This window comes from Amphiura filiformis, chromosome 17 (genome assembly GCF_039555335.1).
Source record: "Amphiura filiformis chromosome 17, Afil_fr2py, whole genome shotgun sequence".
NCBI lineage: Eukaryota > Metazoa > Echinodermata > Ophiuroidea > Amphilepidida > Amphiuridae > Amphiura > Amphiura filiformis.
The window spans coordinates 49,206,744-49,233,755 of NC_092644.1; the positions used below are offsets into that span (position 1 = coordinate 49,206,744).

Genomic DNA, 27,012 nt, shown 5'->3' on the forward strand with positions numbered 1-27,012 from the left:
TAGAGATGGCGAACTTTAGGTATAGTGGTCCTTGGAGATAGTGGGATGTTATTGCAACTACATGTATACAAAATATGGCTTAACAATGAAAATAAATAATTGTTTTACTTATGACAGCCATGGTGTTTTTGGTGGTTTTAACCATCAGGAGCTTATTATGGTATACAAAGACCTGTTTTAGAGTATTTTGACATAGCATGGCACTCATCTTTAACTGCTGGCCAATCTAAATCACTTGAACAGCTGCAGAGAAGAGCTTGCAGGATAGTCCTGGGCAGGAATTTCACATCTTATTCTGAAGCACTGAGTGATTGTGATCTGGACTCTCTCTGTTCCCAAATAATTCCAGAACAAATGATTTACTTTCCCTGTCAGGGGCAGAGTCCATGGTCGCAACCCTACATAATGCTGACAAATTGTCCCAGCTTTTTGCCAGAACTTTGCGCTTCCAGGGTAGCCCCATCCCATTTTTTTATTACTTTATTGAATAATTAGCGGTTTTTCATAATTATTACCTGCCCAGGACTGTCCTGCTAACTTAATTCATTCAGCCCCCATCATTGTTTTTATATGCCATTGTGTTGACTTTTATGAAATTTTGTAATATAAATATTGTAATTTTGATTGTTGTATATAATATCATATATTTTTGATGTGTTTTAAAATTGTAAGTTTCCATGTAATTCAGCCTTACGGCTGCGATATGAAATAAAATAAACATTACTACTACTACTAAGTCATTAAAAAATCATGAACCATTTATTCCAATGATGCACATTGAAATTATTTCTCTAATATGTTAACAACACATTCCCAAAATTAATATAAATACCGTAGAATGGGGTGAATAGGGACAGTTTGGGCACTCTCTAGATTGTAGTTTTTTTCCTGTAGCCCCACAAGCCAAACTTTTGAGGGTATATTATGTCCACCCATGATGCCTTTAATCCACCATAATAATATAAAAAAAATTGAATATATGTGGGGGGTATATATTTTTTAAATAAAAGTTTGGTGTCCCTATTGACCCCCGACTTCGGGGTCAATAGGGACAGCACTGGTCTTGATAAGGAAAGTACAACTTTGAAGGAGTTTACATGCATTTTTACCCCCACATAGATGGAAACGGACACCAAGTGTGTTTTAAAAATAATAGAGACATGTCAGGGTAATTCATACCATCATAACTGATTAAAATCTGATTTCTTTACAACGTTAATCAGGCTCGTCGTGGTAAAGAAGTAGGTAGGTATGGTAGGGTGTTGGGGTAGTGGGATCAGGGTGGTGGAGTATGAGAAAAGGTATCAGGGTGGTAGAGGTACCGTAGTAGATTAAAGTGGTGGTGGTGGAGCAGTGGATAGGGTGGTGGGGTAGGGGATAGGGTGGTGGGGTAGATGGGTGGGGGTAGGATGGTGGAGTGCTGGGGTAGGGGGTGGGGTAGTGAGTTCTGGCAGTGGCATGATAGTATTAGGGGTGGATGAGGGTGGTAGCCTGGTAGGGTGGTGTGGTAGTGGGGTAGGGTAGTGAGGATGGTAGGCTTAATGAGGCTAGTGGGGTCAAGGTGTGGTGTAGTGATTTAAGGGTGGTGGTGGTAGGGTTTAGGTGGTGGGGTAGGTTCATGAGGGTAGTGGGGTAAGGGTGGAGCAGGGTAGGGTGATAGGATAGGGTGTGGTGGGGTAAGGGTGGTTGTGGCAAGGGTTTCCCTATTCACCCCATATTAGGTGACATTTATCTGAAAAATATTTTAAAAATTGTTATAAAAATTCATAAAATTATAAAAAAGTCAGAATTATTAAATAATCTTTTAGAGAAAGTTGTAGGACCTGGCAGGCTAGGTCCTGGTGAATTTCCAGCTCATTTTCTAAAATAGTGGCCGTGGGAGCAGGAAAGTTTTGACCACCCTGTTTTTAGAACTTTTTAGATAATTTTATTTTGGACACCCTGTATCCTAAATTTATTCTTTCACATCTGCTGAACCATTTTCTAAATACTGTTTGATTGCTCTTTCAATCTGTGGAAAAAATGAGATTTCAAAAACTTTTCTCTTTCCTGAATTTTGACCAACTTTGAGAAATTTGCACCAAAAATGGTCAAAAAATGCAAAATTTTCAAAAAAATCATAAAAAAGCCTGATTTTCGCTCAAATTTCAAATATTTTTGGTGAAGTTGATCAAAATTCAAAAAAATGAAAAAACGGTCCCTAGATATTCTTATCTAGTTTTTAAAAATTAATAAAAAAAAAAATGTGGCCAAACAATTTTTTTGTTACGTTACCTGAAAAAATTTGGGCCAAAAAACCTGTTTTTGGGGATTTTCTCCAAAAATGAGCATTTTGGCCCAAATTGGACCTCACAGATGAATTCATCAAGTCATTTCCATTCTAAAAATGTATACTTTTATATTCTTTAGACTAATAATTTAGCAGTTATGAGGCCCGAAAGTTTTCATAATTCCAGGGTTCAGACCAACCTTAACCAGCGTTCTTGAAAATGAGAAGCTTAATGAATTAACACGATTTAGAAATAATTTCTTCATATTTTTTGGTACAAAAGTACCAATATTTTCAAACACCTAAATTAGCTAAAATTTAGGACATGTTACAAAACTATATTTTCTAGAATTTCAGAGAATACTTTAAATATTGGCGGTTATTTTTTACACAATGACGTCAACTAGGCAATGGCCTATACTTCTAACATACACTATTTGTAGAGGTCACGCGTCAATGGTGAGCGCACTGAGTATTGTGTATAGGAAAAGCGGACAGTAACTACAGTATGTATGGCCTACTACTAGTATATAAAGTAAATCCGAACTGGTTTGCAGTTTGCTGAAGGTCGAATCCCGCAGGCCACACCGCGCAAGTTATACAAATTAGCTCCCGGCGATACACTGCAGATCGCAGAACTGTGTGCATGGTTTACCATCACTCTGCCTACCTATATAGTTATGTACAATACTGTACGAGTCCCGGTATGAGTTTCTTATGAGTGCATGTCCATCTTAATAATAAGTCGGTTCGTACTTTTCATAAACTACTTTTGAATCATAACTTTCGTGACCGAGGATATCTTGCAACTCACGTGGCTTCGTCTGGCAAATTCTTAATGAATAAATTCACTTCACTTAATGAGTAAGTCGTACTTGATTGTCAGTTTTACCTCCGAGTAATGAAAAACTCTAACATGATCATGATTGGTCAATTTGGCTCCACGGAGCAAAAAGTCAGCTACTGGCGTAGCAGCTCCACGCCATGGCGGTTGCGGCCTACCATATCAGTATCCCATATGATATTTCTATTCAGTATCGAAGTTACGTAATGTTACTATGTCAACAGGATCACGCTCTTGAGTATTGAACCACGATCGAAACGATCACCACACAAAGTGTATGGCACTCGAAGGCATATCAAAATAGCGTGATCCGGTAACCAAGATAATTACGTAACCACTTCGATGCTGAATTGCAAGAAAATTTTATTTGTTGTCACGTAAATCACAGGTTTCGTTTAAATTAACTACCTGGAAATTAAATTAACTAATTAGTGAGGACTGGTATTTTGCTGTGGATATGTTTAACTGCAATTTTGATGTAAAACATTTGAAATCCGCTGTAAAAAATGTGATAATATTCAACTCTTTGAGAAAATATTTATATAAAGGAATGCATGTAAAAGCAGGTGCAATACAATGTACATTATTGACATACTATCACTCTCTTTATCTACGTCAATAATAGAATAATCGATTTCAATCGAATTGAATACCTTGCCCCATTTTGAGTTTGTAGTTGACTACTGAGCGACCTAAGCGATCGATTGCTAGCCAATCAGATAGAGCTCCTTCAGTTTCTTGCGTTCAGTGAAATACCACTCGCCTGTCGCTCACTACCACTCGCCCGTCGCTCACCAACGGAGTATTAAATTTATATTTATTGTATAGGGGGTCGACACTGTGCAAAGTTTAACAAACCGTAACCCGCTTCTGGATATCGTTTGAAGTCAAATGATATACCATTTTAAGTTTATGATGTTTATTTTTAAACACGAAATAAAACAAAATTGACGGGGAGGAATTTACGGCTCATTCCCGTGAATGGTCACAATTATGCTCTCAGGTCCCACAAAACATGTGAAAACATTGATATCAGAACCCTTAATACACAAGTGTGTGGCAAGTGAAGCATCAGGTTTGGCAATACACATACTGGTGATAAACCATTTCATTACACAAATGTCTCAAAAAATTCAAACAAAGGTCTCAAAAACATAGAAAGATCTCAAATAACTCAAAACTTTGACACCCTTGTTTGTTTTTGAGACCTTTGTTTTTTGAGACCCTTATTTGTTTTTGAGACATTTGTTTATGAGACCCTTGTTTTTGAGACCTTTATTTGTTTTTGAGACCTTTATTTGTTTTTTGAGACATTTGCTTGTTTTTTTGAGATCTTTTTGTGTTTAGAGACTTGTTTGTTTTTGAGACCTATGTATGTTTTTTGATACCTTTGTTTCCTTTTTTGAGACCTTTGTTTCCTTTTTGAGACCTTTGTTTGTTTTTTGAGACCTTTGATTGTTTTTTGAGACATTGTTCAATTTTTGAATGTTTTGACAGTGATAGCCCCCATGACATAAATTGGGACTTGATTCTAAAATCAGAGACATTCACCAGTGTTGTAGGTCTCGAGACCAGGTCTGGGTCTTAAGACCATCTCGAGACCTGGTTTTGCAGTGTCTCGGTCTCGGATGTCAAGGTCCCGATCTCGGAACTCAAAAGTCTCGGTCTCGGACCTCAAAAGTCTCGGTCTCGAACGTTTTTTTGTTTCGAAACCTGTCGAGACCTGAAGAAAAAGATATGATTTTCTGTTGTTGTTCATTATTTATTCCTTGCCCTAACTTTCAATGAATGTTGAAGTAATTGTTAAGAATAAAGATACAGAAATCATTTTATAAAGTTATAAAAAGTAATTAAAGTTATAAATGAATCATAAGTGGGGGTGTTCGGATGTGCGCGAGGATCCCACTTAACTTTTGCAAGGGGATCCGGAACATTCTCCACAGATGAACAAATAGTTGCCCTGTGCAGTGTGCATCTTCTTTTCAGCACGAAAAACACTGCGTTTTGGGCGCAAATATGGTAATAAAATTGCTCATTTTTGCGCGCTTCGTGCATTGGTGCTTCCCAGCAATGGCCCTTCACACACTAGCCTAATTTTGCTTCCACCATTTTTGAAATTTTCCCAAAATTTTGAGGTAAAAATTAAGACAGTGTTAAACTGCGGGTCCAAATTTCTTGAACAGTTGGTACAATGATGGGTTCCCTTTCAAATTCTCATCGGCACACCCCTACTCAAACCAAACTTGAATATCCCCCGGGATTTAACCAAGGTCTCGGTCTCGATCTTGGTCTCGGAACTTAGAGGTCTCGGTCTTGGAAGGGGTGGTCTTGGTCTCGGAAGGTTTGGTCTCGGTCTCGATCTCGGACGGGCAGGTCTTGTTCTCGGTCTCGGACATAGAGGTCTTGACTACAACACTGACATTCACTCACAGACCCCTTGGATCAAGAGGTGGCCATTTTGGCTTATTTTTTTGGACACCTAATAGCCAACACTTATTTTTTAAGGTGCGGTAATGATAAAAACAATAATGTCAAAATGGTCCACAAAATGGTGTCAATTTTTCAAATACCAGGGGGACACACAACCCCTTAAGACACACCTGCATATGGATAAAGTCCCCATTTTGCAGTATACATAGGGTACATGTAGGGAATATGAGACGGTAGGGAATATGAGACACTTTTTTTCCAGCCCGCTGTGGTCAAGTGAGATCACTCAGTGATTGAAATACCGCCATCTACAGTGTTCAGTTGCTACGTATACTATAGCTGTTGTCGTGAATTTGAGTCACACAATTCATTTTCGCTGAGAAAATCACCAATTTACTGACAAGGGTAGACATGGTAGAAAAATGCCACCTAAAAAGTGGTCTGATGTAAAAATAGGGTTTTCAGAGAATGTACTGGTGCGAAAATAGTAACATGTCAGGAGCTAGATTAGATGCATTTTGTGAAGTCTTGGGGGTTGGTATTATCGTACACCAGTGTGTGTTTTGAATACACAGTGTATATTGTGCATAGACCGTTTTTTGCACTATGGTGACCAATAATTTGTGTAGGGCCGTGTGTCCTGAACTCGCCACCCTTAGTGTTACATGACAAATATTATGAATTTTTACACCAACCGGGTTTCTAATTAGATTATCTCGACAATCATCACCCTAAACTAGCAATAGTATACATTTTGAAAAGCTGAAGGCATAAGCAATTCAAATATATACATTTCAACTCATTATACAGGGTGACCTGCAAGTTATACAGGGTGGAATAAAAAAGATTTTGATAAAAAATGGGTCACTCAATGCATTGCTTATTACCAACTTACAGTAATAAACTGGAAGTAAACAACATTCATTTGGTTAGAGGATATGGAGAGCCAACTGACTTTGGAAGAAACTAAAATCACAGCTGTTTGGTAATCTCGAATATAGGGTGTCCCAAAGTATGTTAGATTTTTTACAATTCAACATATTTTAAACCTAAACATTTTCCCCCTAACCCATACAGAAAAAATATGTCCATATTTAGATTTCTCGTCAAATTTCCCTTCAGAAAATCTATACTTTGACTATGATAGGATTAGTAATTAAAATTTTACAGTAACTTTTAGATTTTGAAGACATCTGCATTACTTACTACAGTGTTTAATATGACAACAGGTACGTTTGTATGAAAAAGTTTGCATTTTCTAGACTAAACCAATCATAAATGATTAAAAACAATTAGTAGAATTGTTTAGCTGTAAGGCCATGAGTCTTTTAGATGCTAAATAGAGTCCAAATGAAATTTACAGCCTTTACAGAAGCAGATTACGCACTAAAAATACCAATCCCATAGAGTTTGTGTGTACCACATCCCCACCACCACATCCCCACCACCGCCACCCTGCCCATTCTGAATTCTATGAAGCACAGTGTCAGTATTAAAAAAGTTCAAGTATTTCTTTTTACAGGGTTGAAAGTGCATTTTATTTAGCAATAAAATGAGACCACAAGCATGACAATAACTTCTTGCTTGACAGAGATATCATCATTTGTTTTGAGTTGACTTTTGCAAAATGTAACGTCGCCACCTTTTTTTGGTGGCGAGCTCAAGACACACGACCGTAGGGAATATGAGACAGTCAAAATGGCTGACTGGTTTATTTACTTCCGGGTATTGATTTGTGGTATATTTGCTTAGCTGACTTGTTTTATGTTATATTAAAAGTTATTTTAGTTATAATGAATGACATATTACTGGACAATGCAATACTTCTGGTATTAAAAGTAACCACTAAACACTTTGTGTAGGGAATATGAGACAGTCAAAATGGCTGACTTATAAAAAGTAACCACTAAACACTTTGTGTAGGGGGATATGAGACAGTCAAAATGGCTGACTTATAAAAAACACGAAACACTTCCCAAACGTGTCAAATACACATAGAATCAAAGAAAATAGTTGACTTGCTAATATTTTTCCTTCAAAGTAGCTTTGCAATACAAAAAAGTTGTCCAGACAATAGTGTCTCATTTTCCCTACACTGTAGGGAATATGGGACGATTTATGATGACATCATTTGTTGCATATATCTGCCTGACCAAATGTTGGTTGACCTTAATTTTTTGACATATTAAAGTTGAAAGTATATGGAAAACAAATAACAAACTTTGTCTCGTGTGAATTACTTACTGTAAAAGTAGAATTTTTCGCGAGGTTTTTATTTTCGCGAATTTCGCGAGTGGACATAAAATCGCGAAAATAAAAACTTTTGCATTACATGTAGGTTTCTATTGTATCAATATCAAAACCGCGAAATTTAATTCTCGCGCATTTAACAAAATCTTCAAAATTGCGAAAATATCTTCTCGCGAAAATATTGACTTTTACAGTAATTTTTTGGAAAAGTAGCAAAATGTGCTTAACATTCTCATATTCCCTACATGTACCCTAGTAAAAAGAAAACCATCCCAAATTTCTTAATTTATAATTCCTGGATTTTTTGTTTATATTAGATATCACATTACTTGCAATGGAGACGACTTCCAAGTTACAAACTTTTTCCTGTCATTACTGCAAACGATGGTGGCACTGTTTTGATCAGTACAGAAAACACAAAAGAAGACACCTGCAGACAATTAGGCGTATGCATCGGGGGATATTTCCTGGGCAGATACAAGAAACTGCTGGTGATGAACCAATTCAGTGCATAGAATGTGGCAAGTGTTTTAGATCGAAGACAGAATTGACACGGCACACAAGACTCCATACTGTTGATAAACCATTTCAATGCACGGAGTGTGACAAGTGTTTTGCAAAGAAATCAAATTTGACAAAACACACAATTGTTCACACTGGTGATAAACCATTTCCATGCACAGAGTGCAACAAGTGTTATGAAAGAAAAGCAGCTTTGACAAAACACAAACGCATTCACACTGGAGATAATAAGCCATTCCAGTGCATGGAATGTGGCAAGTGTTTTAGATTGAAGACAGAATTGACACGACACACAAGATTCCATACTGTTGATAAACCATTTCAATGCACCGAGTGTGACAAGTGTTTTGCAAGGAAGTCAAATTTGACACGACACACAATTGTTCACACTGGTGATAAACCATTTCCATGCACAGAGTGTGGTAAGTGTTTTGCAAGGAAAGATGATTTGACAAAACACAAACGCATTCACACTGGAGATAATAAGCCATTCAAGTGCACAGAGTGTGACAAGTCTTTTGCAAGGAAATCGGATTTGACACAACACAAACGCATTCACACTGGTGAAAAACCATTTCAGTGCACTGAGTGTCACAAGTGTTTTGCAAGGAAATCGGATTTGACAGAACACAAACGCATTCATACTGGAGATAAGCCATTCCAGTGCACAGAGTGTGGCAATTCTTTTGCAAGGAAATCACATTTGACACAACACACACGCATTCACACTGGTGATAAACTATTCCAGTGCATGGAATGTGGCAAGTGTTTTAGCCAGAAGGCATGTTTGACACGACACACACTTGTTCACACTGGTCATAAACCTTTTCAATGCACTGAGTGTGACAGGTGTTTTGCAAGGAAATCTCATTTGACACAGCACATGTCAAGCATTCACGCTGGTGAAAAACCATTCCAGTGCACACAGTGTGGCAAGTGTTTTACAAGGATGTCACATTTGACAGGCCACATGTCACGCATTCACACTGGTGATAAACCATTTTCAGGGTAAATACTCTTCAATTCCACAAAACTTGTCCATGTTTTCCATTTTTCCAAATTTTGTAACTTTACAAATGTATTCAACAACATATTCAAATTGCAAAATGTGTGTCTAAAAAATGTTTTTAAAAATAATTGTAGTATATGAAGAGCTTTGTTGCAAAACCCCTTACATCCACTTTTGACTTTTTGAGAAAAACAGCTTTTTTTAATTGTGCAAGTATTACTGGTTCGATTTGATTCATTTTGGGTTTGGATAAAGTGTTGATGAATAGAAACTAAAAGAATAGGTTTGGTACAATTTTGAAGCCTTCCTATTTATTTTATTATATCTTTTATATCGTGCCTTTTGTGGATGTAAGGGCTTTTGCAACAAAACAAATTTACCCCTTTTCTAGAAACCACCTTTGCAATCATATTTGAGCCCATTTGTTTGCACTACTTTATGTAACTTGACTAATGCTTTCAAAATCAAAAAGAAAAATCGAAATATCTCATTTACTTTTTTAATTATGAATTTTAATTAAATTAGGAAAATGGCATTTTTGAGTATTTCGAAGCTACACCTTTTGTTAATTAGAATTATTTTTTCAAAATAGTGACCCAAAAACAGTTCCCTTTGGTTTTAATAGGTAAAGAACATTCCATGCTACAATACTAGTATACATAAAAAAATTAAAACAAAACAATTCTATATTCATTTTATGTTCAGATTTCCGGAAGTTCCCTAAGATTTCCCAAACGGGAAATATACCATATCTCCGGAAGGGAAAGTGGTATGAAGGTCAAACAATCAACCACCAAAATGTGTATTTTTACCCACACTATAATGTCATGTCAATAACTCAATTTCAGCCAAAAGTGGATGTAAGGGGTTTTGAAACAAAGCTCTTCATATACTAGTTTGCATACTTCACTTTAATAGGCTAATAATAGATTAATAATACCAAAACAGGTTGACACTGCAAGTTTGAAACAGCTCGGTAAATGACTTAATCGGCAAATAGTGTGCCAAAAAGTGCCTTTGAAAATAAATGTAGCATATATTCATTTTTACCCTAGATGGCTTTACTGTTGATGCGAGAGGTCATATAGCATTGCCAAATTTAATAACACAGCTGAGCATAAAAATCCCTTCTTATTGACAATATGTTCCAGTCAGATGCCAGACACTATTCTCCGTAGAAGTAGTGATGTGACAGGAGTAATTACCATAGCGATAGGTGAAAACGATCTTTGAATGTATTGCCCTGCACTATAAGTAGGCTGCTCTTGTCGCCCGTCATGTCTGTACTGTGCAATCATAGATTGCATACAATACCGCTCTTTTCAAAGACACTATTTGTACAGCTCGATCATGTGCAAGTGAAACATACATGGACCCTGCATAATGTGAAATTTCCATCATAGCATTTAATACGATCCAAGTCTTTGTTCCTATTTTTTGATAATGCAGAGTTGCAGCGTATGTCAAGTGCAGGGCAATACACCTATTTTTCACCTATCACTATGGTAATTAATCATTAATATGGTTTGGCACATCAAACTAGACTCAAACTATACTTTATCTGAATATATATGATGAGAGCAATACATTGGTTTGGGTTTTTTTTTAAAGATTTAACTTTGAAATTGCTGCATAAGCTACCCTTTGCAAACCTTGTTTGAAATTTGAGATAGTGAACCTTATTTGATATTTGAGCAAACTTTATTTGAAATTAGTGATCCTTAGAAGTAAAGAACCTTATTTGTAATTAGTAATGTTGAACCTTAGGAATAGGACCTATTATAATACATGTAGCCTAAGTGATAATGAACTTTAGCATGTTTAGAGATGGCGAACTTTAGGTATAGTGGTCCTTGGAGATAGTGGGATGTTATTGCAACTACATGTATACAAAATATGGCTTAACAATGAGCTACAATGAAAATAAATAATTGTTTTACTTATGACAGCCATGGTGTTTTTGGTGGTTTTAACCATCAGGAGCTTATTATGGTATACAAAGACCTGTTTTAGAGTATTTTGACATAGCATGGCACTCATCTTTAACTGCTGGCCAATCTAAATCACTTGAACAGCTGCAGAGAAGAGCTTGCAGGATAGTCCTGGGCAGGAATTTCACATCTTATTCTGAAGCACTGAGTGATTGTGATCTGGACTCTCTCTGTTCCCAAATAATTCCAGAACAAATGATTTACTTTTCCCTGTCAGGGGCAGAGTCCATGGTCGCACCCTCACGCAATGCTGACAAATTGTCCCAGCTTTTTGCCAGAACTTTGCGCTTCCAGGGTAGCCCCATCCCATTTTTTATTACTTCATTGAATAATTAGCGGTTTTTCATAATTATTACCTGCCCAGGACTGTCCTGCTAACTTAATTCATTCAGCCCCAATCATTGTTTTTATATGCCATTGTGTTGACTTTTATGAAATTTTGTAATATAAATATTGTAATTTTGATTGTTGTATATAATATCATATATTTTTGATGTGTTTTAAAATTGTAAGTTTCCACGTAATTCAGCCTTACGGCTGTGATATGAAATAAAATAAACATTACTACTACTACTAAGTCATTAAAAATCATGAACCATTTATTCCAATGATGCATATTGAAATTATTTCTCTAATATGTTAACAACACATTCCCCAAATTAATATAAATACATGTAGTAAGATTTCCAAAATGAATTGAATCTGAAAAAAATGAGCGATTGCATGAATGTGATACAAAAACATGCATTGTGCAGCAAAGTGTTTCCCTTTGGCCCAGAATAAAACTACATGTTACTAAACTAGGAGCACTATGAATTTTTTTCCTGTGATATTTATTTTCAGAAGTGTTTTTAAAGTGGTTGCCTGCATCAAATTTGAGGACAGATTAGCACAGTATTTTTTGTGGGTCCTGATAGCACACCAGACACAGCTAATTGTATTCTGAATATGAGGAATGTCCTGCTAAAATATCAAATATGAAATTTGCGATATAATACTAATATGACAAATTATTAAAAATTGATTTTTTTATATTTTTGACATTTAACAGTCCTCAAAGTAAACCTAATGATAATGCATAAAGTGTATATAACTGGGAGGAAAAGCTGTCCATCATATGTTGACCTCTCATGAAGATAATTTCCCCCCAAAGATCTACCTAAAATCATGTATTTCAAAAAATCTAAATTAATCGATATCATCGGGACATACTACATGTAGTACCTTGTATTCAAAATGCAATTGGTGTGCCTTATTATGCTCCCAGGTCCCACAAAACATGTGAAAACATTGATATCAGAGCCCTTAATACACAAGAGTGTGGCAAGTGGAGCATCAGGTTTGGCAATACACATACACATACTGGTGATAAACCATTTCATTACAAGAATGTCTCAAAAAATTCAAACAATGAATCAAAAACATAGAAAGATCTCAAAAACATAGAAAGATCTCAAATAACTCAAAACTTTGACACCCTTGTTTGTTTTTGAGACCTTTGTTTTTTGAGACCCTTATTTGTTTTTTGAGACATTTGTTCATGAGACCCTTGTTTTTGAGACCTTTATTTGTTTTTGAGACCTTTATTTGTTTTTGAGACCTTTATTTGTTTTTTTGAGACATTTGCTTGTTGTTTTGAGATCTTTCTGTGTTTAGAGACTTGTTTGTTTTTGAGACCTATGTATGTTTTTTGATACCTTTGTTTCCTTTTTTGAGACCTTTGTTTGTTTTTTGAGACCTTTGATTGTTTTTTGAGATATTGTTCAATTTTTTTAATGTTTTGACAGTGATAGCCCCCATGACATAAATTGAGGTGGCCATTTTGGCTTATTTTTTTGGACACCTAATAGCCAACACTTATTTTTTAAGGTACGGTAATGATAACAACAATAATGTCAAAATGGTCCACAAAATGGTGTCAATTTTTTAAATACCAGGGGGACACACAACCCCTTAAGACACACCTGCATATGGATAAAGTCCCCATTTTGCAGTACATAGTAAAAAGAAAACCATCCCAAATTTCTTAATTTATAATTCCTGGATTTTTTGTTTATATTAGATATCACATTACTTGCAATGGAGACGACTTCCAAGTTACTAACTTTTTCCTGTCATTACTGCAAACGATGGTGGCACTGTTTTGATCAGTACAGAAAACACAAAAGAAGACACCTGCAGACAATTAGGCGTATGCATCGGGGGATATTTCCTGGGCAGATACAAGAAACCGCTGGTGATGAACCAATTCAGTGCATAGAATGTGGCAAGTGTTTTAGATCGAAGACAGAATTGACACGACACACAAGATTCCATACTGTTGATAAACCATTTCAGTGCACTGAGTGTGACAAGTGTTTTGCATGGAAATCAGATTTGACACGACACACACTTGTTCACACTGGTGATAAACCATTTCCATGCACAGAGTGTGGTAAGTGTTTTGCAAGGAAATCAAATTTGACACAACACAAACTCATTCACACTGGTGATAGACCATTCCGGTGCATGGAATGTGACAAGTGTTTTAGATTGAAGACAGAATTGATACGACACACAAGCATTCACACCGGTGATAAACCATTTCCATGCACATGCACAGAGTGTGGCAAGTGCTTTGCAAGACAAGGAGATTTGACAAAACACAAATGCATTCACACTGGAGATAATAAGCCATTCCAGTGCACAGAGTGTGACAAGTGTTTTGCAAAGAAATCAATTTTGACACAACACAAACGCATTCACACTGGTGAAAAACCATTTCAGTGCACTGAGTGTCACAAGTGTTTTGCAAGGTCATCGGATTTGACACAACACAAACGCATTCACACTGGATATAAACCATTCCAGTGCACAGAGTGTGGCAAGTCTTTTGCAAGGAAATCACATTTGACACAACACACACGCATTCACACTGGTGATAAACTATTCCAGTGCATGGAATGCGGCAAGTGTTTTAGCCAGAAGGCATGTTTGACACGACACACACTTGTTCACACTGGTCATAAACCTTTTCAATGCACTGAGTGTGACAGGTGTTTTGCAAGGAAATCTCATTTGACACAACACATGTCAAGCATTCACAATGGTGAAAAACCATTCCAGTGCACAGAGTGTGGCAAGTGTTTTACAAGGAAATCGCATTTGACAGGCCACACGTCACGCATTCACACTGGTGATAAACCATTTTCAGGGTAAATACTCTTCAATTCCACCCAACTCATCCATGTTTTCCATTTGTCCAAATTGTGTAAGTTTAGAAATGTATTCAACAACATATTCAAATTGCAAAATGTGCGCCTAAAAAGTGCTTTTAAAAATAATTGTAGTATAGAAGTAAAGAAAGTGAATACTAGTTTGCATACTTCACTTTAATAGGAGTATAGACTAATAATACCAAAACAGGTTTGACACTGCAAGTTTGAAACAGCTCGGTAAATGACTTAATCGGCATATTGTGTGCCAAAAAGTGCCTTTGAAAATAAATGTAGCATATATTAATTTTTACCCTAGATGGGTTTACTGTTGATGTGAGATGTCATATAGCATTGCCAAATTTTGTAACACAGCTGAGCATAAAAATCCCTTCTTATTGACAATACGTTCCAATCAGAAACCAGACACAATTCTCTGTAGAAGTAGTGATGTGACAGGAGTAATTACCATAGCGATAGGTGAAAACAATCTTTGAATGTATTGCCCTGCACTATAAGTAGGCTGCACTTGTCGCCTGTCATGTCTGTACTGTGCAATCATAGATTGAATACAATACCGCTCTTTTCAAAGACACTATTTGTACAGCTCGATCATGTGCAAGTTGAACATACATGGACCCTGCATAATGTGAATTTTCCATAGAATTACGATTCAAGTCTTTATGCCCATTTTTTTAAAATGCAGAGTTGTAGCACATGTCTAGTGCAGGGTAATACAATCAAAAATAGTTTTCACCTATTGCTATGGTAATTAATACTGTTACATCACTACATCTGCAGTGAATTCCTCAATCAATATATTTAATATAACAAAAGAGAATCCAGGACACAACACCTGTTTCACCACTCAAGGAAATAATAAATATGTGACGTGTCATGTCAAAAGGAGACACTTTTGGGCAGGATCGTAAATGGAGAAATGGCCAAAAATCTGCCGGTGGGTGATTTTTTCACAATTTGGGTTTGTTGTGAATTTGTGATGTTATTAGTGTTAAAAATATTGTCTAATAGTTTCAGACCGGAATATAACTGGCATCCTGTATTTTTTGAGACATTTTTCAAGTTAATTCCTACTCTCAACATTGTCAATAATATTTTTAAAGGCCGATATCTCAATTTCCAATTTTATAAAACCATAACTTCCGAACTCAATATCTTCTCTTAGGAATATCCGATTTCATTGGAGAAAACGGCATTGTGGAGCAAAATATCTCTATATTTAAGATATGTAAAAACCTCAAAATTCATAACCTGCCCAAAAGTGTCTCCTTTTGACATGACACGTCACATATCATCCCACAATATCCATGCATCTACTTTGACAGCTCTTTACATGCATAGACATAGGCTACAATAGTCTAGCTGGGGGGGGGGAGGACTTGTATTTCAAGGTGGACACCATGCTCGTTTAAAAAAAAAAAAGAGTAAGGAGGGTTGTTTTTTAGCATTGGGCAAGTACAGCGCTGTACCTGTTTAAGGTGAAAAAAAAAAAAAAAATCAGGGAAAAGGGTATACACAAATTCCAAGCAAAATACTTGCTTAGGGTACCAAAGTTTAATGGCAAAATAAAACAGGGTGAAATAGGCTATGTTTGGCTTCTATCAGAACAAATCGTAGGGTAAAACATTAAGAAACATCAAACTACTTATATTAAACAAGAACCTGAACATGGAATTTTTTACTTTCTTTGTGTTAATAAAAACCATACCATTGTATTTCTCTCATCATATGGATTCATAAAAAGTATCTATGATGTACAGTTCTTAGTTGGTTTGTTACCTTGGTAACCATGATAACCAAAAATAAGATCAAAATTTTGTGACATTACTTATGTAACAAAACATCCAAAACAATGAAGCTCAGTTTGATTCATTTTTGCCAAAGGAACTGAGACACATCAAACTAGACTCAAACTCAAACTTTTTCTGAATATTGAGAGCAATACATTGGTATGGTTTAAAAAAAAATTTTAAACAGATTTTTTCAAATTGTGATCAGCAGAAATCGCCACAAAATCTGTCAAAACACAGGAAATCTGTGCTTAATTCTTCAAAATGGTGATAAATGAGCAGAAATGCTGCTAAATATGTGCAATTTACCATGTTTATTTTTATTTGTCCAATTTACCTGCTTTTTAAAGTTGCTTTGTATAATTTGCATTTCAGCGCCTGCCTAATTTGTTTTACCCATCCTTGTCTCTATGTGTATACTGATAATAATTTATAGCCCAAAACTGCACCTATATGGAGGGATTTCCCTCTCTCTCCTTTCTCCCCCTCCTTCTTCCCTCCCCATCTCCTTTCTCTCTTTCCCCCTGTACTGGGATGGGCGGGGGCCCAGAAATGTGACCATCCAGCACAACTGAGCCCGGATGTCGCCAGTGCCACTATTGAGATATGCTCCATTGAACTTAACAATAAACAATAGGAATCAAAGGATTTATTGACTGTTTTATTGATTTTTCACTAAAATGTCAGTCAGGTACTATAGACATGATATACATCATTTTAAAGCTAATTTCAAGCAGAATATTTTGGTTGAATATCTCAAAAATGATGATTGGCGACTTCAGGGCTCAGTTGTGCTGGATGGTCACAAATGAGAATATTGCCACCCCCTCCCTCACCTCACCTTGGTCTCCAAGAATCACTTTCCATACAAATGATTCATTGTAATGAACTAATTAATATAAAGAAAGCATTTTGTTACGAGTCGTATTTGACTCAAGGTCAAAATCACCTTTTACCCGAACTCACACGAATGCACAACACAAATACACTGTTTGATTAAGCTAACATAATCTAAGTCTTTAATTGAAAACAAAGTATGCTTGGTACATATAACAACAATTACAATAAAATCACACAATCAGTTTTATTCTATAGGTACTTAACCAGCGGTCTTCTTGTTGGTGATTCTAGAGTTCTTGCAATGTTCTGGACGACTGATGTAATATATCCTTATTCACTTGTCCCTGAAAATCAGAGAAGTCCATAGTACACTTGCATTTATAAATCCTTGCGTATAAAATCCTCATACGAAAATGATGATGCTTCCTCCAATCTCCTTTGCGCTGCTATCTCCACGAATATATCTCCTTGCGCTGCTTTCTCCTATGCTAAACTCCTTGCACAGTTCTCCAAATTTAACTCCTTGCGCTGCTTCCTCCAAAATGGTGTTTCTTTCACCAATCACTCTTTTCCAGGAACAGGTTTCTTTAACACAGCTCCGCTGTTTTTTGACAGATGCGTGGCCTTCACAAACCCAGCAAACTCCAGCAATTTGACAGAAGAACTTTTAATCCTTTGATGAGGAAGAGCACTTTTGTGTGCTCGCTGTCTTCTTCGTTGCTGTATTAAAATTAGCTCAATTATTGGCTATATAAACTGGTTAAATGTACTTCTTTTTTGAAGCACGAAGACCATCACACACATGTGGAGTTTTCAATCTCACATGACATTCTGTAAAGTCCCAACAAAAGCCTTCAGCTTTTTATATCAGTACTCATGCAAAAAATCCCATCATCTATTAATAAACCATTACTTCAATCACATTTTCACAACATTGCTGCAATCTTGGGATTTCCCAATATTAATTATACACATTCACCTTTCACATTACATCACTTCCTGGGGGGTTTTCCTGATGGTGCAATAATGAACTGGGGCTTTCCAAGTTCCAAACATAGCTCTGACTTTGTTTACAATAATTTGGGGGAATTCCAAAACGACTTTCCACACCATTATCTTGCACAGGGGCAGACTGGCCACTGTGGCGTTGTGGCGATCGCCACATGGGCCGCTTGGTTCTGGGCCGCTCAGGGCCGGTTGCTCAAAAAAAAAAAAAAAGAAAGAAAAAGGAAAAGAAAGGAGAAGGGGGAAAAAGAAAGAGAAAAGGAAAAGAGGAGAAAGAAAGGGAAAATAGAAGAAAAGGGGAGAGAATGGGGAAGGAGTATCTTAAGACATATAGGCCCTAGGGCCCGAGGCATAGGTCCGAGAGCCGAAGGCGTACGGCCTAAGACATAGGCCCTAGGGCTTAAGGTATAGGCCCTAACACTAAGCTATTATAGGCCGAGGCCGGTCACTAGTACACCGTCGCGGCATCACCTACAAATGGCCTTTTGAATCGCCTCTCTAGACCGTATACACAGCAAAAGGCCAATACTCTAGATGCGATACAGTAAAAATTTTAAATTTTAAGCCAACAGCAAAATATTGGGCTGGCTGTCAATGGAATATTGGTATTTCATTGCGGCTGCGGAATGAGGCTAGGGCCGATATGAGCATGCATTTGGTATATAGGCAGACATAGGAGAAAGAATGGAAAAGAGAAGAAAAGAGGGGGATCATTGAGGGGATGGGTAATATAAGGGCCTACACTACACAGTGTGCCCGCTGTTTGTCGGCTGCATAGTGATAGGGCCTAAGGCCTGTAGAAATAGGGACTGATAGGCCTATAGGCACTCGACTTTCGAAGTGACGGGGATGTGCGGAAATGGGACACCAGTTCGAAACTATACATGCTATAGGCATGATAGGGGTCTTTGGTGAGAGCTTGGCCATATAACCAAGGGGTCATTCAGTAAGGAGGCCTCAAAAGGGGTTCTTTCAGTTAGACTGGGACAAAATTTGGGTCAAAATATAAAAGTTGACACATTTTTGATAATTGTTTTTCAAAAGTCGTCAAAATGGGATTTTTTTGAGAAACAACGGTGAAAGACTACCAGAAATTTGTCAAAAATTCTTTACAAAGGGAGGTCTTTTTGTGACAGGAAAAGAAAAAATAGGGGTCATTGAGTGAGGACTCGGAGTTCAGTAATTCAGTAAAATAAAAAGTAAAAAAGTGGTCATTGAGTGAGAGGGAGTTGAAAAATGGGGGTTAATGTGGGTTGTGGCCGCACTGCACGCACATCGCTTCACTCATTTTAGTGAGTATACGGTACCCCCTCCAGCTCAGGCCTTTGGCCCTTTGGACCACCATCAGCTATCAAAACTAGCACGGCTAGACCATCATTCGAAAACCTCTGGGCTGGGGTGCTCCTTGTAATGCAAGGATTACATTACATAATACTTACAGCCACATTACTCAGTTCAATACTCAAACCATTTCTTTCCCTTTTGATGTTTCAACTCATAGGCGTAGATCCCGGGGGATGGGGGATCAAATCCCCCCAGTATTTTAAAAGGGGGATGGTCCATACAAGCCCCCCATGATGACACCTGTAGGCCTATGTGAGTTTCTGACCAAATCAATCTCATATTTGGCCATTTTAGCCTTAAAAGTGTCAATTTCTTCAAGCGCTTCGTGAATTTATTCCACTGCATCATCACCAGTTTAGCTTCAATACGCCATAAAAATGTCTCAGCGCTTCACGCGCATTTGTACAATAAACTTATAATGTCGCCAAAAGGTGCTATTTCAAGAATATTTTTCCAACCCCAATGTCAAAAACAAATCTACGCCACTGTGGAGTTTTATCACGCTCGCTATGAAATGATCAATGCAATTTTGCCAAAGCTCACTACCATTAAGCTAGATGCTGTGAACTACCAAATCACACTAGTTTAAAAAAGTTGCTATTAACCTTTACCCAGTAGGCCTAAACAATGTTTAGCAATTTAGCATTTGCCTTTTAATGATTGAATATACTCACGATATGATAACACAGTTCTGCAAAGATGTAGGCCTAATTCTATGTGTGCAAATGAGTCAAAACATAAAACATGCACACTACTTATAAATTGAATAAATGTTGGTTTGATCTTGATTATTGCAAGTGAGTGACAATGGATAAAGAATATTTCAAGTCTGTACAAATGGAATTTGGCTTCAGAAATCGTTGTCAAATCCGGGCTTCCTGACCCCTAGAATAGCTAAAACCCTTAGTTGTCCGGGGCTTCGCCCTGGACCCCACCAGGGCTTTGCCCCTGGACCCTACCAGGGGCCTCTTACGGGCCCCTGGACCCCATATGCTAGTCGCCACGCCGCTTCGCTTGCTGCGCTCTATTTGAGTAATAGGGCCGGTCTTAATAAATTTGCCACGGCCGTCTAAAACCACCAGTCCGCCCCTGATCTTGCACGTACAAGGGGGTTTCCCATCTCATGAAATACTTTCAGCTTGTAAACAAAGTTAAATAATTAAATTAAATCAAATTACTCAGGGCACATCACAATATGCAAATTAGAAAGTGTCCTCTCAAGATGCTGCTCTTGCTCTACTGAGGTCTGCATGTAGATGTTAGGAGAACATTTCCTATTTGATGAATGGGTGACATACAGAGATGCCAATGACTCATTGCCAAAAAATCTGAAAATTGGTGAAGCGTAACAAGCGAAGCGAGTGGAGCTCTCGCATCATACGGCATGGGGTCGCTTAAGGGCCCCTGGTGGGGTCCTGGGGCAAAGCCCCTTGAAGCCATAGGGTTTCTCACATTTTACACTGCAGGAGACACCATTTCTGAGGGTAAAATTACATTCAAATGGATTAGAAAATAAGGTTATTTTGAGAAAATAAGCCTAACAGTCTTGAAGACTATCTATTATACATGTAATATTCTTCAAGGCTTGTTTTCTCATAATTATACCATAAAATATGCAAATTAGGTACTTAAGCCTAGGCAATTTTGGCAAGGCCATTTTTAACATAAAAACCTGTTTTAGACTTTTTTGAAAAAATGCTTCCTTCATCCCAAAAAAGTGGTTTTAAATGTTCAGTTTCCTATACTTTTGTACATGAGAGACTTTCTCCAAAGTATTTTTTGGTCTAATAACATGGCTTATGTGGCTGAAATGGATATATATAATGTGCAATATAAAAACGATGATTCATCAAATTTTTGGCCCCCTCTATTTTTTTGTTAAATTTTCAAAAAATATTTTTGGCAAAAAAAGCAAGTTATATGCCGTAAATTACTTTGTATTCAATATTGGAAACCATAGAAATACTGCTACTTAAAAAAATTGCCAATTTATGTTTACAAAGTTGGATAAAGTTGTACATTTTAATTACTTTTACTTCTACTGAACAGCCAGCAATGTATACTAATTCAATATGTTCCTGACTGTTCAATAGAAGCAAAAGTAATCAAAATGTACAACTTTATCCAACTTTTGTAAAATAAAATTGGCAATTTTTTGTAGCAGTATTTCTGTGGTTTCCAACCTTGAATAACAAGTAATTTAGGGCCTAACTTGCTTTTTGGCCAAAAAATATTTTTGAAACAAACCCCACAGAAAATCAGATTTTTTGGATAATTCGATTAAAATCGGAAGATTGGCATCTCTGGACATATGAGACAAGCCTACCAGGTGGTAGATCACTGGTATGAAGTAAATGATATGCTGATAGGATTGGTGCAAGTTCTTCAGCACATTCTTCAGAATCCTAGCCGGAACTGGGAGCTGGATCCTTTTATATACACAATTGGGGAAATAGTATGAATCCAATGATATCAGCATTTAAAAAGAAAACCATCCCAAATTTCTTAATTTATAATTCCTGGATTTTTTGTTTACATTAGATATCACATTACTTGCAATGGAGACGACTTCCAAGTTACAAACTTTCCGTTGTCATTACTGCAACCGATGGTGGCACTGTTTTGATCAGTACAGAAAACACAAAAGAAGACACCAGACAAGGCATCGGGGGATATTTCATGTGCAGATACAACAAACCGCTGGTGATAAACCAATTCAGTGCACTCAGAGTGGGAAATGTTTTGTTGCGAAGACACATTTAACGAAACATACAGGAATTGACACAGGTGATAAAAAATACCATTGCATGGAATGTGGGAAGTGGTTTATGTGGAAATCAAATTTGACAAGACACATACGCATTCATACTGAGAAACCATTTCTATGCATGGAATGTGGCAAGTGTTTTAAATGGGAGACAGAATTGACACGACACACAAGATTTCACACTGTTGATAAACCATTTCAATGCACGGAGTGTGACAAGTGTTTTTCAAGGAAATCAAACTTGATACGACACACAATAGTTCACACTGGTGATAAACCATTTCCATGCACAGAGTGTGGTAAGTGTTTTGCAAGGAAAGGAGATTTGATAACACACAAATGCATTCACACTGGAGATAATAAGCCATTCCAGTGCACAGAGTGTGGCAAGTCTTTTGCAAGGAAATCAAATTTGGCAGGCCACACACGCATTCACACTGGCGAAAAACCATTCCGGTGTATGGAATGTGGCAAGTGTTTTAGACAGAAGTCAAATTTGACACAACACACACCAGTTCACACTGGTGATAAACAATTTCAATGCACGGAGTGTGACAGGCGTTTTGCAAGAAATGCAGATTTGACACGACACGCAGTTGTTCATACTGGTGATAAACCATTTCAATGCACTGAGTGTGGCAAGTGTTTTGCAAGGAAATCTTATTTGACACAACACATGTCAAGCATTCACACTGGTGATAAACCATTCAAGTGGTAATTACTACCTAGGCGTGAGATTACTGTAAAAGTAGAAATTTTCGCGAGCTTTTTATTTTCGCGAATTTCGAGAGTGGACATAAAATCGCGAAAATAAAAACTCGCGAAAATAACCTTTTGCATAAGGTTTCTATTGTATCAATATCAAAACCGCAAAATTTAATTCTCGCGCAATTGACAAAATCTTCAAAATCGCGAAAATATCTTCTCGCGAAAATATTGACTTTTACAGTATAAGTACTACCTTTTCGTGAGACTGAGAAAATTACCAAATGCCTGAGACTCATGGCTAATGTGTGAGAGTTGACAGCCCTGTTCTAGTACACAAGAACGAAATTCGTACACCAGAACAAAATTCAAATTTGACAGTATTTTTGCTAAACGAATTAATCTGCAAGAAATATTTGGTACATACACATGTAGCCTGAGGTTTCCAGTGGTATAAAAATCTTTTTTTTTTGAGTAAAGTGGGGGGATGAGGCTGTGGATCACGGAATGCCCTTTTAATAGGAGATTAAAACAGATTTGAAACCGCACGTTTGAAACAGCTCGGTAAATGACTTGAATCGGCAAATTGTGTGCCTAAAAAGTGCTTTTAAAATAATTGCAGTATTCATTTTGACCATAGATGGGTTTAGGGAGTGTTCATAAATACCTTGGTGGGGGGGGCTGGTGAAAAAGTAGGGTGCTAAAAACGTTTTGGACCTTAAAAGAGGGGGGACCAAAAAGTTTTTGACTTTCTGTGTTTAGAGACTTTTGTTTGTTTTTGAGACTTTTGTTTGTTTTTGAGACTTATGTATGTTTTTTGAGACCTTTGTTTCCTTTTTTTAGACCTTTGTTTGTTTTTGACACCTTTGATTGTTTTTTTGAGACATTGTTCAATTTTTGAATGTTTTGACAGTGATAGCCCCCCATGACATAAATTGGGACTTAAATTCTAAAATCAGAGACATTCACTCACAGACCCCTTGTGTATGGATCAAGAGGTGGCCATTTTGGCTTATTTTTTTGGACACCTATAGCCAACACTTATTTTTTAAGGTACGGTAATGATAACAACAATAATGTCAAAATGGTCCACAAAATGGTGTCAATTTTTCAAATGCCACACAACTCCTTAAGGTGGGACAGGTGTAATTGACACTTTTGTGTGTGGAAAGATCATATAAACTCTTTACATGATTCATTAAATGTAGAAAAACAGGTTCAATTCAAATTTTATGCATATTAATGAGCTAATTTGCATATTTAATTAGCAAATATTAGCAGTTTTTCAACAAAAATGTAGCTCCACTATACAATGCCCTATTGAGACACTTGAGGTGTCAAAATAAAGCTCTTGCAAGGATCTAGTGCATGAGCCTATTTCCAGCAACATCAGTGGGGGTAGGAGGTGTAACACCTATGATTTTGGGGAAAAAATGACATCTTGTGTGTACCAATTTTGGCATATTTGGTCATCTGATTTTATCAATATCCAAGAAACATTTCAATGTAAGTTCTTGCACTAGATATTGGTGTAAAGAACATAACTGCCAACTTCAGGTCTATAGGGGGTACACTTTAGGAGCTGCATTTTTTCAAATGTCAACTTTTGGTGAAAAAATGAAATGTGTGAAAAACACAAGGCAACGGGTTTGTAAACAAAGAAAATAATAGATTCTTGGTGTAATTAGCACGCTTTTTAAGCAATTTGCATAATTTTTCCAGATTTTTTTATGTTATGAAAACTACATACATAAATTAAAAATGACAAAAACTGATTTTTGATGAAATGATGATTTTGGCCAATCTAATTACACCTGTCCCACCTTAAGACACACCTGTATATGGATAAGGTCCCCATTTGGCAGTACATAGTAAAAATTACTATTACTGTCAATTGCCTAAATTATGCTAAATTATCACTACATTTATTATTTTAAGTAATGATAACAACAATTAGTATGAAAATGGTCAATTAAAAGGGCATTTCATGATCCACAGCATCATCCCCCCACTTTTCTCAAAAAAAGTTGAGATTTTTATATTCACTGGAAACCTCTAGCTACCTCTGGCTACATAATGTACCGTATTCATTCCAATAAGCACCCAGGGCGCTTAACAAAGTCATTCTGGGTGGGCGCTTATTTTTTACATGGTTTGCCATGTCTTGTGTCATTTGCTCGTTTCCTGAGGCTGTTGGTTTTAAAATCATTATCGTTTATTTTGTTTGCTGTTTTATATTTTGCTCTTTCATGCTTTTTGTAGTGTAAGTTAAGTGTAATTAAGTTGTTCAGCGCATAGTGGCCTTTTAGTTTTATGCGCTTTATAAATGCATTTTATTATTATTATTATTATTATTATTATCCTTTAAGTGATTATGCATTTATTTTGATGTTTCCAATTATCCGCCTCACACTACATGTGCCACTCAAGCGCAATGCCATGGCTGCTTGGTGGCAAAATCTTTTTTTTTTTAAGTAATGATAACAATGGCCCACAAAATAGCATAAATTGGGACTTTCAAATATTGAGAAGGACACATGCATACCCCCTAAAGACAACCATGCGTATGGATAAAGAGGTGTCCGTTTTGGACACCTGTACATTTTAAGCAATGATAGCAACGGTGTAATGGTCCATATGAAAAGTTTGACCTTTCAAATTGAAGATGTAAAGTTTTTCGCCTAAAAGACCTAAAATGTTTTTGGAAAAAAAATGTCTTTCTTCGATACAAAAGGTCAAAATTTTCAATTGATGGCCAGCTTTTCATCCCAGCTACATACACTTAGGTACATATTATTAGATTGATAAAGTTTGCAATTTTAATAATTTGCCATAAAATTTGTATCATATAGCAAATTTCAAAAAATCAAAATTATTTGATATCAGAAGGACATCCCTCATATTCAGAATGCAATTTGGTGTGTCTGATATGCTCCATGGTTACACAAAAATACTGTGCAATGGGTGTGACTGACCCCTTAAAGGTCCGTTCATACTACCACTGCATTTGCAATGCGTTGCTTTGCGATGCGGTGCATTGCCGCACTGCATCGTACTGCAAACTACTGCATTGCGATTTCGCAATGAAGTTAAATACATTTTAACTTGGAAATGCGACGAGTTGCGTTGAGTTGCGGCAAAAAGTAATCGATATATCGGTATCGCAAAGCAACGCATCGCAAATGCGGTGGTAGTATGAATGGACCTTTAGTTATAATAGTACATACATTTAAGTTGCTGGTAACCAGTATTTCAAAAAAGGTGTAGCTTTGATATTGATATGATGGGATTCAATTTTATGCAATATTTATGATGACTGGCATATTGTTCTACGGTTTCACGATTTACTATATGACCCGAGAAGGCATTGAGACAAACAGCATGCATGTGAAATGTTCCAAAGGTTAATGATCGAGAATGAAAAGAACAGATTTACTTTATCATGTTTCTCTCCCTACGCACAAGTGTGTATATTTATGGCCTTTGCAATATTTTCTTATATTCTTGATTAGGTATGAGGTATATACGGTACATGTAATAGTTAGGCCTATATTAAATGTAATCATAGTACAAATAAATCATCTTGATTCAATTGTCTATACTGTGTCCATACTAATGTGTTCTCTTTAAAGCTAGTGGAAGTAGCTTGTCAACTTTCAACATGGGAATATGATATATACGATGAAGTATCTTTAATTTAAAATTCATAGGCCTACATCAGTGAAAAATAAAAAATCAGCAGCCAACAAAAAGTAATTGTGTATAGTAGGCCCTACACGATAAACAAGGTTTTCTTTCTATATTGGCCTTATTTTTATGTGTAAGAAAATTTATCGCATTATCGTGTTCACTCTAAGCGTAAGTTTGGGCCCCATTTGGTTCCAGCAACCTCTACTGTGAAAAGGGCTATTGTGCAAATTTAAAATGCGAAAATGCAACTCTAACTCCAACATGTAAGTCTAACTCTAAATCGAACTCTAAAATGCAACTAACTCTAAATAGACCTCTAAAATGCAACTCGGCTAACTCTG

The 27,012-nt window shown here is 36.8% G+C and overlaps 1 protein-coding gene across 1 annotated transcript; it reads left to right on the forward strand.

Annotated features, from left to right (window-relative positions):
- The first annotated feature begins 6,762 nt into the window (after positions 1-6,762).
- On the forward strand, positions 6,763-23,010 carry LOC140137258 (uncharacterized). Its single transcript, XM_072158905.1, has 4 exons — positions 6,763-6,772; positions 8,111-9,076; positions 13,378-14,509; positions 22,025-23,010. Exons 1-4 carry the CDS (start codon positions 6,763-6,765, stop codon positions 22,992-22,994), a joined length of 3,078 nt encoding a protein of 1,025 aa, XP_072015006.1. The 3' UTR covers positions 22,995-23,010.
- Positions 23,011-27,012: the final 4,002 nt, after the last annotated feature.